General features: G+C 39.9%; 1 protein-coding gene across 1 annotated transcript in view; it reads right to left on the bottom strand.

Annotated features, from left to right (window-relative positions):
• Positions 1-14550, bottom strand: part of EFCAB6 (EF-hand calcium binding domain 6) — a 150887-nt gene that overhangs the window by 76113 nt on the left and 60224 nt on the right. The window contains exons 8-11 of the mRNA XM_084636519.1: positions 12315-12487; positions 10251-10399; positions 2309-2419; positions 1939-2059 (exon numbers count right to left, since the gene is read on the bottom strand). Of these exons, the coding sequence (XP_084492645.1) occupies positions 1939-2059; positions 2309-2419; positions 10251-10399; positions 12315-12487 (554 nt within the window). The remainder of the gene's footprint in view (positions 1-1938; positions 2060-2308; positions 2420-10250; positions 10400-12314; positions 12488-14550) is intronic.

The following is a 14550-nucleotide window of genomic DNA, read 5'->3' as shown; positions in this document are numbered from 1 at the left end:
TATAGAATTTGAGTCTGCAAACAATTATGCATGTCTTTAATGTCAATTACAGTCTAATGGGTGTAATATTAAGCATGTGCATAAATCTTTGCAGGATCAGCAAGTAATTTTGGAGCTAGCTACCGTTCTTTTGAACCTATGACAACTTCAGGAGCACCCTGAGATGTTTATAAATTCCATAGGCTGTCTGGTTTCATGGGTAGCTGGAAAACACTTTAGTTTCTTTTCTTGGGCCTTGATGTCTTCAGGGGACTTCATTTAGGAGACTTCTACACACAGCTTGCACTGCTTGCCCAGAGATGCTTCACATTCTATCCTTTTTAAAAGGGTTTTACAAATAAAAGTAATGCTCTTGAAAGATCCCAGACTGAATTTCTAAATTTATCCACACAACAGGAAATGCAGCAACATGGAACTCTGGAAGTCTGAGATGGACTTCTTAAGTTTGCACTTTAGCAATCCTTTAAGCAACTGGGACACAACAGACAATCAATACTAAAAACTAACATAAACAATGTGGAGATTAACAAAAACAGTACAGCAACATACTAAAATTGTTCTAACAATAGAAATGCACTACAATTTGTGGAACTTAATTGCACATAAGTTTACAAGATGAAAAAAGAACAACAAAATAAAATATAATTAACTCAACTGAAAGCTTAAAAACTATATAGAGTATATGGAATAAGTGTACGGAGAGTTTCCAACCCCAAATATAAAAAAAAATGAATGATACTTAAAAAAAAAAAAAATCAAAACATTTCCACCTCTGGCTTTTCATGGGGAAGGGGACAATTTAGCCTCATGTATGTAATATTCCCCTCCTATTTATAGGACTTGATTAATAAAGAATTGAAGTAGGGTAATATAATTAATGCCAGGCAAGATGGGTGTTTGGAAAAAATAGATCTTGTCAAGTGAACTTGATATCTTTTTAATGACATTTTGATTAAGAGACAAGAATGATATAAAATTGAATATGGCACACAGTAAATGGATTAAAAATTGGCTAACTAACAGGTTTTAAAATGTAATTGTAAATAGGGAATCACTATCAAGGGTCTGTGTTTCCAGTAGGGTCCTGCGAGAAATTGGTTGCTGGCCCCAAGTTACAAAAAAAATTTTATCAATAACCTAGAAGAAAACAAAATCATCACTGATAAGTTTGTAAATGACACAAAGATTGGGGGAGTGGTAAATTACTGATACAGAGAGATCTGAATCGCTTGGTAAACTAGGCACCAGCAAACAATGTGTTTCAATACAGCCAAATGTCAAGTCATTCATGTAGGAACAAAAAATGCAGGCCGTACAAACAAGATGGGACTTTGCCATGAGCCCTGTGTATGGGGCAGCATGTTGTTGTGTTGCCCCCAGGAGTAGCCTAGGAAGCAGATTGTGACTCAGCCACAATCTACCTCCCAGTTTCCTCCTTCTCTGGTGGGAACATGGCCTTGTATCTGGCATAGCAAACATCCTTTGGCACGCTTTCAAAGCTGCGCTGCCTGGCATATTGTGAGGATGGATTGTTAGGAGTTGAGGGTGGGGCAAAGTCAGATTTATGACAAGAGGGTAGCAAGAGGGAAGTGGCAGCTGGATCAGAGCTTGAGTCTTGGTGAAGCACATTTGTTCCAGCACTTGCTATGAGTGTATGTGGTCATGGCTTTTTTTATTAGGGTGGAGAATAGAAGGCAAGGGAAGGCAGCAACACCTGAAAGCAAGTGATTCATTGACGGAAGGTATAGGATGTTTGGGAGAAGGTTAGGAAACCAGATGAAGGGAAAGACTTGCTTGGCAGGAGGGTTAGGATCTGAGAGGTTGCTGGGTACTTGTCAAGAGGGTAGCTTGAGAGGTTAAAAACTCCATCAATCTCTGAATGTGTTAACTCATCCACAGAATCTCAGCATTGTAAGAGTTAAAAATAAGGTCTCTTACTGTATCAATCATGAGAAATGCCTGCTTCAGTGATGGATATGCATTTTGGATGTGTCTGTGCAGCTTTAGAAGGACACTGTCACTTGAGAAAGCTTCATCCATTCCTCTGATTGGGTTTACTCTACAACAGGAAAACATGGTTGACACAATGTTCTCATCTCTCATCCTCTTCAGGGTAGGGAGAAAATGTAAACTCATTAAGGCCAAAATCTTAGTCGGACTCAAAAATATGCTTAGACATTTATATGGATAATAAGAATATCCCCAAAAGACTACTTGAAGTAAATTTAATCAACGATTATTTCAGTGGACATAATTTCCCATCAAGTTCAAGTACACCTTGAACAAAAAAATGTAATCCCCTACTTACCTGTGTTTTTTTCTTATAGGAAGTGTCTGTCCATTTTCATATGTCACAGGGTCCTGAAATTTCTCTAAAAATTGATGCCAAGCAATTTTACCTGTGGCTTTAAATCCAAATCTGGTCAAACAAAAATGTAAGAACTGTTTTAAAAGACTTCCTTTTGTAAACACTGCTATAACTACATTTTCCAGAGAGAATTTTGGCTTGTGACGGAAATTTATGCAATCTTGTCTGAGTTTGCATAGCTTAAAATTTTACAAAAAGTATGTGGCAAATTTCAATGATAAAACAAGTTGGGCCAAATTCCCTTCTGAGTTTCACCAGTCTAACTGAAGAAAGAACTAGACCTGATCAGATGGTTCCGGTTTTATCCAAACTGAAAACCCTTAAATTTAGAAGTGTTAGAATGCATTTATAAGGCATTAACGGCCAGATTCTGTCAACTTCACTCATGTTGAGTAGTATTTTACTCTGTGAATAATCCCTTTGAAATCAACGAGGGCTTGATTTTGCTCCCATTCAAGTCAGTGGCATAGCTCCCATTTAACTTCAATGGTGCAGGATGAAGCCTTAAGTGTGGCAAAACACGTTCCTAAATTAGATAGTGTCTTTTAAGCACTGTTACAAACTTATTTTGCAAAAATGTGATGACTCACTGCCTTACTCATTTCAGCAAACTTTTAAATATCTATTCCTGAAGCCTCTTAGAATGGTGTTATGCTGTGTTTAGAGCATGACTATCAGGGTGAGGTTTAAACAACAATAAAATGTAATAAGGAGTTAACAGGACAACAAATGATGGAAAGACTTTTGTGGAGCTCCCACAAAAAACTCCATCCTCAGAAGTTCATTAAGTTTATCAAGCTCAGCCAGTGAAATTCCAAGTTGGAAGAATTACACCATCAAAACAATCATTCATTGGCTGATCAAAACCTGAGGGTAGAACAGTTTTTCTATGAGGTTCTTCTTAAAGCTGACTTTTTTCAAAATTAACCCACTTACAGGTGACATACACACCACAGCTCACTGGCTTGAGGGAAAGTTTATTAAAAAAACTGGGGGAAATAGTTTCATAATCATAATATTTGTCTGAAACCAATAATCACATATGAAATAACAGATAAATAATATCTTTAAATAAAGATAAATAAATAAAGATAAATAATATCTTTAAAATTAAGACCCAGACAACTGATATTTTCAACCCCTAACTGAGATCTTTCCCACATGAAATTTCTGTGGTTCTACTAAATCACTCAAAAGTACACTGTAGGGAACAATTCTGCATTGGAAACAAGCAAACAGATTGATCTTGGTCTGCATCATTGTCCCCGAGATCCTCACAAACAGAGGCCCTTTCCATGTGTGTGACTACCCCCTTCTTCAGCTACCTCAACAGCACCTCAGAGGGTAACTGCCATGGTGCCAGGGAGCTGGGGAGAGCACAGCATGGCTACTAGGGGCCAGAGCTGATGCAGCAGTACAGGACATCAGCATGGATCCCTGAGGATCCACACAGTTTGTCGGCAGACTCCATTTTCTGCAGGATAGAGAATTTCCACCCCAATTAGATGATGTAGTAGAATCATTACAAAATGATCATCACTAAGATTGTCTCCCACAAAGCCTCCTCCCTTGGGTTTTATCATGGGAGGGGATGAATAAGATCCAAGACATACTTAGCACCTGGAACTCCCACACACCTCAATGGGAACTGCACATGCTCAGCACTTCTCAGTACTGGGCTCTGCCTGACAACACCTGTCTTTTCCATCCTTAATTTTCATGGGTCAAATCCAGAAATCTTACATATGCAAAACACTCATTGAATTCACTGGGAATAAAACCTGAGTGAAGGCTTCAGGATTTTGTATTCCAAAGCAATTCTATGTCTAGTAGGAAATAGTTAGTTCTTATATAGCACTTTTCATCCACAGGTCTCAAAGTGCTTTACAAAGAAGATAAGGGGAAGTTACTCATCTTTGAGATGTGTTACCCTAAGGGTGCTCTGCTGTAGGTGTGTCTGCGCCCCTGTACCTCTAACTGGAGATGTAGATAGCAGTGTCCATTCAGCCATTTGAGCTATCCACTACCCTCTTAAAAAGGTCTTGAAAGTATCTAAAATCATCAGCTGGTGATAGAGGAGGGGGCATCGTAGTCTCATCTGGTGATGATGAGGAAATGTTTGCCTCCATTTTGAGCCTTTCCCCCTGTCCCTCAAAAGTTTTCTCCTCTGGTTCTGGGGTTCTGGACACCGAAGCCGTAGGAGAAAGTCTGGTGGACTCTCTATGAGAGACACTGGATGCTTGAGGAGTGTAGGGTCTGTATATTGCACAAGGATCCCAATATGGCCACTGGGGTGGGGGAAGGGTATGCTTGGGGGCCCTGTTGATATTGGGCACCATAAGGAGCTTGGGAGGAGAACTATGATGCCACATCCTGCAGTTTGCTATCCCAGGCCTCACTAGAGAGCAGGGGGTGTGGTAGGGCAACGGGGAAGACTCCCGTGCCGGGCGAAGACTCAGTGAGGTGGTCCCAGTACCAAAAAGAGGAGCCTCCAGTGCATCAAGTACATGCAGGTCTCGAGTGCCAGAATTCCAGCAGTACCAACCGATTCGGTGCCATTGGCGGTATCAGGGAGGGAGGGGGATCTCGCCCATACCGGTCACTTTGGTGCTGGATGAGGTGTTGATGATGGTACTGATGGAGCACTGCATACTCAGCAGAATGCCTTCTCAGCAGAGTGCTTACTCCTGTCCTTGTCCCTCGGTGCCATTGACTTGGTGCCCAGGACCATTGGATACGTAGGCTTGTCAATGATACCTGAGCTGAGACTGTCTTGGTGCCAATGGTACCGAGGACATCACGCATGCTGGAGATCATTTGCAGCTATCTTGGGGCTCACTGTGGGGAGTTCCCACTACCTTTTATGACAATTTATGAGAGGGGTCAGTGGTTTGTTTCTTCAACCCACAGTCTTTGGATGTTGAGGGCTGTGGGGAAGACTCTGGTCTGCCAAGTGACTTGTGGTGCAGATCCAGAGAGGGTTGGAGAGCTACCTCCATGAAGATGACCTTCTGCCTGAGCTCTCTATCCTTATGGGATCTGGGACGGAGTTGCTGGCAAAGATCATACTTTTGTTGAATGTGGCCTTACCTGAGGCAGTGTGTGCACTGGAAGTGCTTGTCTGCAACGGGGATCACCTCTTTGCAAGAGAGGCACTTCCTGAAGTCTGGTGAACTGGGCATAACCTGTTGGGGGAAGGGTCCCCAACGAGGAAAAAACAGGAGGAAAAGATAAAGTTTCTCTCTCTCTCTCTTTTTTTTTTAGGGAGAAAAGATAAGAAAAGAGAAAAAAAATCTTACAACTAGAACTACAACTAAGTACTAGGAGGCTAACTAACTACAGAAATGCAAAATCAAAAGTAATGGCCCTCAGAGACTGCGAATAGCTCTGTCTCTAGCTAGGGGCAGTGGAGAAGAAACTGCGGCGCAGCACAACAAGCGAGAGAGCGCGCGTGTGCGGTCCTAACGGACACTGATCCGATCAGCAGCGCAGGGATGTCAGCACAGCTACACTGCATCACCCACAGGGACACGACTCAAAGAAGAAGAAGAAGTTTATGTTACAGATGGGAAACTGAAGCACAGAGAGGTAAAGCAACTTGCCCAAGGTCACCCAGCAGGCCAGTGGCAGAGCTAGGAACAGAACCCAGGTCTCCAGAGTCCCAGTATAGTGTTCTATCCAGTGGGCCTTATATATTAAACTAATTTTGTTTTTAAAATGTTCATAATTTTACAGGACTTTCAGAAATTCATCTTCCATTATATCCTCTTTTAATTACCTAGAATATAAATATTATAAAAAGAGGGACATTGTTTGATGAAGATTGTAATAGCATGCGTATTGGGCAAAACCAGATGATTTATGGTCTATTAGTCATCCAGTACAAAATGCCATATATTTAAGAGTGTTTAAGAATTTTTAAGCACCATTGCCTAGCATCTGGGATCTTTACAAAAATATTAAATCATGGAAATCAGACACTAAGCTAACCAAAAAGGATAGCTTAAAACTACAATCACTGTTGTCAGGACCAGGAAATATCGGCAACCAAATTGCCCTGACTCTTTCAAACAGATATTAAGTTCACTGAAAGCCTGACCAAGTAAGCATGGTTTCCATCATGACTTAAGTGAAGGCTGCCAAATGGGGGTCTGGCATCTCACAAGAGGACCAAGTTGCATAAGAGAAAGCCTCACATTGGGAAACTGCTCACTCTAGTCATGGAACGTTTGGTTTTTGGAACAGACAACAAGAGTATCCTTCACTCATACTTCTCCACCTGTCAAGGAACATGCATGACAAAGACCCAAAATAAACCTAAGACAAAAAAATATTACTCATGCAGGAAAGTTAAAATGTGGTGGGATTCCTTTGTTCAGCATAAATAGCTCTGCCTGTAATCTTGGTTCCATTCATTTTTGTTTCTGATGCAAAGGAGTTTCAAAAGGAAAAATGATGGGACACCGAATTTGTGTGAAATGGAGAGAATTTGGGACTAACATTACTGATATCCTTTGAAATTAAGTAAATATGAATGGTGTATCTACAATATATTTGATCTGGCTTCAAGGGGACATATTGTGAGAGATGAGTTCTTAGGTAACAGGGTCCTTTACTGTTCAGGGGTGAAATTCTAGCCCCATTAAAGTCAATAACAAAAACACCATTGAAATCAATTGACTCAGGATTTCACTCCTGAGGTTTAAGACTTGCAGATATCTAGAACAATCATAAAACACTGTCATGTGTTCTTACCTATAAATAGTTCCCTGCCCCATCTAATGTGGGCAATAGTGATGGGGTGTCCACCCCACAAAAGGCCTGAGCAGATTAAAAAGGGACAATTAAATGCATATGCTTCACCAAAAGAGCCAGGGACAGATAAAGTCTAACTGAAGATGAAGCCCAGCTGGGCTGGGGCAAGCTGGGCTTGTACAAAGCCAGGAAGTTGAGAGCAAGAAGCAGGTCAGGGATGAGCTCTGTGGTCACTCTCTAGAGAGAAAGGGAATTGGCCAGGGACGAGGAGGAATTCTGGGAGGAAAGTAAGCCCTGAGATCCTGCCCTGAACTACAGAGTCAGGCAAGAAACCAAGTGTGAAGGAGTAGCCACTGGGAGGAAAGGAAGCTCAAGTTGGCAAATCCAGAAATGAGCCAGGAGATACAGAAGTGAGGTAGGAAGGAGCCCAGGAAAATATCAACAGGGTCTGAGATTGACTAGACCGTGGTTGCGAGGCATAGGGTCCCCCAGCTGGAATCCGGAGTAATGAGTGGGCCTGGGTTACCCAGCCAGCCACTGGGAAAATGGCCCTGGACCTGGACTTAGACCAGAAAACTGCCTGGCAGGGCATATGGATAGCTTGCCCACTGGGACTTTAACCCCCAAAAGGGGAAGCCTAAATAGTGACTTAGTCCTCTGGCCAGGTCATGAAGAGCGAGCAACCCACAAAGAGAGAAAGCCCATGAAGTGATCAACCAATAGAATGGGGGGCTAGACCAGGCAAGAGCTGATCCCCAGACCTAGTCACAAGTTGTCCCAGTAGTGAGTGAACCATGTTACAACGATATTTAAATATCATTTTAATCTTTACGTCATACAACATTCCCTATTAGTTATTGTTGTATTCATTATCAGCCTACATGAAGCCATATGTACATTAGTACAGCCACATAACTACGAGAAAGCTCTGTGGTTGTTTTCACACTGGTGCATCTTTTGAATTACTTTATCTGAGAAATATCACCTGAAAGATATGGTATATGTAGGGTGGAATATTTCTGTTTATAGCATCATTAAAGTGACACTATATTTTGTCAATGTCTAGAGAAAACTCCAATGAAAAAATGCATGTAGAAATCTTTCCATTATGTGCTTATGTTTAAGAGCAAGATTTACTTTAAGATTTAAAACTCGTGAGTGACATGAACTGAAGAAACTATGATAGCAATATTTTTTGACAAAGTAATAGTTGATCATTGTTATATCACATTGTGAATGACTAGAAGCAAATCAGATTTATCTGTTGAATGCACAAAATAATGTAGTTACTGCAGATGATACTCTCATACAGCACCTGCTGATATAAAATGTATATCTGCAGTGAGACCTTTAAAGTTAACTAGTGCATACAAGAAAAAAAAAATCCAACTAATTATTTTCATGGATGATCTTACTTTCACACAAATGAGTTTAAATATATAAACTATGTTATGAAATCTTTAAATAGTAACACATGATCTGGTTCCTGCTTTGCTCACATGGTAAGAACTGACTTGTGTGCCTTGTGTGCCTATTTAAGACTCTCGCAATCTCTGTCTTTGTTAAAGAGCTCGTTAAAAAGTTAAGTTGTTGTTCTCCCCTTCCTCTTTGATTTGTCCATATGCTCTTAGTATTGCTGCCTGTGAATATAGGCTATCTTCTGCCTATTTTCCTCTTGCGGGTTTGGTCTCTGTGTATAAGGGTGGGTCCAGATTGAACCAAAATACCGAAGAATGTCCATATTCTGGCTTTAAATGGGAAATGTGGGTTTGGGGAGTTGGCTAGCAACATTTGAACTCAAATCAGGTCCAAAGAAATTAGATTTTGAAAAATTTCCTTTAACCTAACTCAGGTGCCTAAGGGCAGGCTGTGTCCCAAAAATCCTTTTCTATCCAAATATCACTGCTATATCATGCTTATCACAGTATCTGAATTCTGGCCATAATGCTGCAGTGTCTGGTTAACCTGAACTAGTACCTGGGTTTTAATCTAGGAGCTGGCCTGATTTGCCCTTCTCTCAGTCCAGTTCAGGTTCTAGTTTTGCAATGCCCCTCCAAATTCAGAAGAGTTTTATCTTAATTTAATTTAAATTCAGTTGTCCAGAAGTGACATCACTACATCATCTAGCTCCCCAGTGTTCCTATAGTTAATCCTATAGTGATTACTGATGACCACTACATAGTCAAAGTGGTTAGCATTAGTAAGTTTCGTTGAAGGTATGCTGTACTTCATACTTTCATTTAACCCTTTAAACAGAAGTACCTTTAAAAAGTGCAAGCTTGAAGCACACAAACATGGTAATAAAGTGGTAATACTGGTCAAATTGCTCTTCCAGTAATTCACCCCATCCCTTGTTTCTGGGGTAAAATAAGTAGCACATTAGTTTTACATTTAAAAGTAAGTTTCAAATGCCCTTTGCCAAGTTGTAGCCCAGCCAAGATCAAAATCTTTCTCAGGAACCAGCAGTCACCAGCCCCTCAGTCAACACAGGTAACTGCCATTGGTGTCAAGGTACTATCATACTGCCCTCAATCCACAGTGGTTGTCCTAAATTTGACTAAGACCTATAAGTAAAATGTATGCTCTTCAGGGCAGAGACTGTCTTCAGTTGTTTTCTTATATAAGGCTGACCACATAGTTAATGTTTAACAAAGAAATAATTAATAAAAATAATAATAATATTTAGTAATAATTATCTGAATCTAAAAGGCATTTTGGAAAAAAAGAAATTTTGAAATTTAAGTATTAGGTTTTGAACATGCCCAGGATTAAACTTTAGTTATTTTTTAGTTATGATGATTTTTATGCAGTAAATTCCTCTTAAAGTACCAGTATTTACTTCAATGAAAGCGCGTACCCTTCCCACTAGGAAACTAAATATAAAATGACATACAAATAGAAGTAAGGCCATTCTGAGTGAAGGCTATCACTCTATTGTGCCTGGCTAGCTAACTGCGGCAAACATGGCCCTCTAGCTAGTTCAATCAGATTTTACATTACGTTCCATACATGCTGCAACACAGGCACAAATGAGGCAAATTAACAAAGGAAGTCACAAAAAGCAATAATCAAGTTATGAAGTTGCAATGTTAAAAAATGTCTCTAAAGAAAACAATATGACGCTTACCTACTCATTAGCTCTTGAAAAGTTCCATTTGGTAATGGAAATATAAAGCCATTTATGACTGACTTTAAGTAATCCAAAGACACAAATCCACTCTGACTAACATCAAATGCTCTGAAGGCTTTTTCAATGTCCTGATAGGCTGAGTGCAGCTGAAATGAATACAATTTATAGTGTTTTGTTCAGAAAAATCAAGCTCATGAAGTTTTAAAAACAATAATGTATTTTTACAAGACCTTTTTAAGTGTTCTTCTTTGTAAACTGATCAAATAGGTTACCATGGCAAGCTCTGACTGTCAGATGTTTAATTAATAGGCTCACTACAAAACAGTATTTCCCAATCACAGAGACTCAAGTGACAAGGCAGACAAGTTTCTCACAGAAATATAGCACATATAATACCAGGGTTGGAAGGGACCCTCAGGAGGTCATCTAGTCCAACCCCCTGCTCAAAGCAGGGCCTATCCCCAATTTTTGCCCCATATGGTCCCCTCAAGGATTGAGCTCACAACCCTGGGTTTAGCAAGCCAATGCTCAAACCACTGAGCTATCCCTCCCCCAGGGATAATAACTCTACCTCAACATTCAGGGCTAAAAATATTGGTGGATCTGCCTGTTTGAGACATCTGTTTTAATATACTTTTAAAGACATCCCTAGTATAACTTAGTACCAAGCTCCTCTTTATTAAAATGGATCATAATGAATGCTAGAAAAAATGTTAGAAGAAACAGAATGGTTATTATACCTGTTATATAAACATATTGCCCATTTCTTTGGTTATTCTTTTAGTTCATGGGCTGTTACAAAGAAACTAGGGGAGTGCGGTTTTGCTTATGGGACTTACTGCAAATTTCAGTAAGGATAATAGAACAGCAGGAAGATTGGTTTCATTCACCAAAAGTTCAGTCAGTACTGTTTGTTGAATAATACAAACATTCCTTGGGCTTTCCATCACCCTTTTTGGTGCTTTACACTACCTTTTTCTAACCTGTTTACTGCTAAATGAAAACTGCAGACATCACAGGGCAGAGATAATGTATGGTGAGACCTCAAGAAGTCCAAAACAAATATCATGGGCTGATAGGGTTTACAGGGTGATGAGATGTACCCAGCCACCAACCCAGGCCTCAATCTGTGTGGCTCTGGAGGACCTACCCTGACTTCAGAATCAAGAACTAAAGGGGAAAGAAGGTCAGGTGATGTCCCTGCAGCCTTAGTGCCTGCTGACCTCCAGCCTACTAGAACTCTCCAATCACTTCAAGGCTGAGGAAGTACAGTTATAGGATTGTACGGCTAGATTTGTACTAAAACACTAACTCTGGTCCATAGTCCCGTCCCCTTACTTTCTCTATAGCCTTCTGAGAAAGGAGGGAGGTTCTTGAGGTTAAAGGACAGAACCGACTGTCAGGAGATTTGGATTCTATTCCTCTATCCACAAAATAGGTAGAACATACATATGGAATTGGCGGTGCAAGATCCTCCATGTTGTCCCTCTACCGTGCTCTAGAAGGATCCCCTCAAGGCATAAGGAGTTAACTCCTTCTCCATGCCCCTTCTCCATGCCCTTAACCTCTGTTCAAACTTCCAGCATGGGTGCCATTTATGAGCTTCACACATATCGAACAAGGGACTGCACTTAGGCCACTAGCTTATTTCATGAGCCTCATGAAATAATTACCAAATGATGACAACTTTTAAACATTACTGAGCTGGGTTGGGATTCAGTCAAGTGATCTAACAGTGAGAAGTGATAGATTCACATATGATTTGCCTGACCCATCGAGTTTCAATATTTTTATTTTGTTTTAGTCTAGAAAAATGGTGCTTTCCTAGGTATTTATATATATTTTTAAAGCTATGAACCTGGCAAACAAGATATGAAACCTTTAGAAAGTGCAATGAAAAACAAACTGTCATTTCTATTAAGGGCTTTTTAAAAAACAGCACAAATATTATTAATTTATATGTTGAACACCAAAACTTTCTGTGTAATCTCCTCTCTGTGTGATGCCTGGCTCAACCTCTCCATATTTCAGAGCATTCAGACACATTAAGGACTCCCTTACCTTTTTCCTAAAAGCCATCTCAATGTCATCTAGTGTGCATTCTATCACACTACACTCAGCTGGTGAAGTCTGTAGTGACAGCTTATTCTGTTTTGGCATCTTCTCTTGTGTCTCCTGCCAGTTCGGTACTGGTAAGGAAAACTTCATTTTAGCAAAGTCACTGCTATTGTCACCTTCAAAGAAATAAAAGTAACTGGATTTCTTTTTGAAGACCATTTCTTGTTAAATCATGAGAGAAGTCTTTATGGAAAACATTAAAATAAGCCCAAAATACAATTGATTTGTATTTCTCAGACTGGATTTCTAGGGAAGGATAATAGGTACAAAGCTTAGCATTTATAATAGTGCTTTTTATCTTCACTTTTCTGTAGGAGAATTAATTCATGTAGCTTACAATCTTAACAAATACTCTTATTAGCATGTAATATCACAGAGTATTCTGATAGTTTTATCTCTTTACCAATATTGTTACAGAGTAATTAGGCCCCTGAAAACACATTTTCAGTATATGTATGACAACCCACCCACCAATCTCGGACAGCTAACCTTGAAAGACACTGGTTTCTCTTGACTGCTCCCTTTGTTTTTCACATATTCCTAAATTTGTGCTCTTTCATATTGCCCACAGCCCTTGAAAGAGCCTTTAGTTAATATATGCCAAGTGCCCTCCACATCAAAAAACTTTCCTGTGAAGCATTCAAGCTAGAATAATCACCATCCCACTTTCTGCTTTCTCTGAACTATATTGTGCTCTATATTATCCACACTGTTCTTTTAGAATGTAAATTCTTCAAGGCAAGAGCTCTGGTATATGTCTGGCATAATTTGATCATTGTATAGAATCCAAGCGTGATCACTGTGCTAGACCGGACCCAGATTTTGACACCCTTTCTCACACTGAGTAGCATCTTACTTCTGGAGTACTCCATTTCAATAGGACAACTCATGAAGTAAGGTGCTATTCAACATCAGCAAAAAAAGTATCAGAATCTGGCCATAAATAAATAAAAGTGACAACTGTTAATACTCGTGTAATGCTTTTCATCGGTAGGCCTGGTCAACTCACGAAGTCGCACCTGATTGATCAAGGGCATGTTTTTAAATCGATTTAATTAAACTGGTGCAAAAAGCTATGTGGACCCTCTTAATTCAATTTAAAACAGGTTTATAGCAGTTTTTCTTGTGAGGTCGGTGATATAAATCAGTTTTGAACCAGTGGAAGTGCCCACAAGGCTTAACTAAATTTTTTTTAAAACCTTTTCAAACTGGTTTAGCCAAATCAGTTTTTACATCATTTGTATGTAGACAAGACCTTGAGCCTCAAAGCACATTACAAAGGGGGTAAGTATATTTATCCACATGTTATAGATGGGGAACCTGACAAACAGAAGTTAAGATCCTTGTCAAAGATCACCCAGTGAGTCAGTGTGGTAAAAAGGTGTTTAAGGAACAGGTTAAAAGGGAGACTATGACAGGTCATACTGAAAGTTGAACTGTTAGGCTGGAGGGAGGTTACTAGTGGAGTTCCTCAGGGATCTGTCTTGGGACCAATCTTATTTAACATTTTCCTTAATTACCTGGGCACAATAAGTGGGAGTGTTTTAATAAAATTTGAAGATGACACAAAGTTGGGAGGTTTTCTCAATATAGAGGAGGACCAAAATATCACACAAGAAAATCTGGATGACCATGACAACTGGAATAACAGAAACAGATGAAATTTAATAGTGCAAAGCGCAAGGTCATGCACTTAGGAACTAATAATAAGAACTTTTGCTGTCAGCTGGGGATGCATCGGTTGGAAGAGACAGAGGAGGAGAAAGGCTTGGATGTATTGGTCAATCACAGAATGACTATGAGTTGCCAACATGATGCAGCAGTGAAAAAGATTAATGCAATCTGAGGCTGCATCAGGCGAGGTATTTCCAGTAGAGACAGGGAAGTGTTATTATCATTGTATGAGGCACTGGTGAGACCTCATTTGTAATAGTGTGTGCAATTCTGATCTCCCATATTTAAGAAAGATGAATCCAAACTGGAACATGCGCAAAGGAGGGCTACTAGGAAGATCAGTGGAATGGAAACGCTACCTTACGAGAGGAGACTTAAGGAGCTTGACTTGTTTAGCCTAACAAAACAAAGACTGAGGGGAGATATGATTGCTGTCCATAAAGACATCAGAAGGAGAAACACCAGGGAAGGAGAGGACTTATTTAACTTAAGGCCAATTTAGACA

Source organism: Lepidochelys olivacea (assembly GCF_965140295.1).
Source record: "Lepidochelys olivacea isolate rLepOli2 genome assembly, chromosome: 1".
Classification (NCBI taxonomy): Eukaryota; Metazoa; Chordata; order Testudines; family Cheloniidae; genus Lepidochelys; species Lepidochelys olivacea.
Note: the sequence above shows the minus strand (reverse complement) of the source record. Positions and strands in the feature narration are given on the sequence as shown.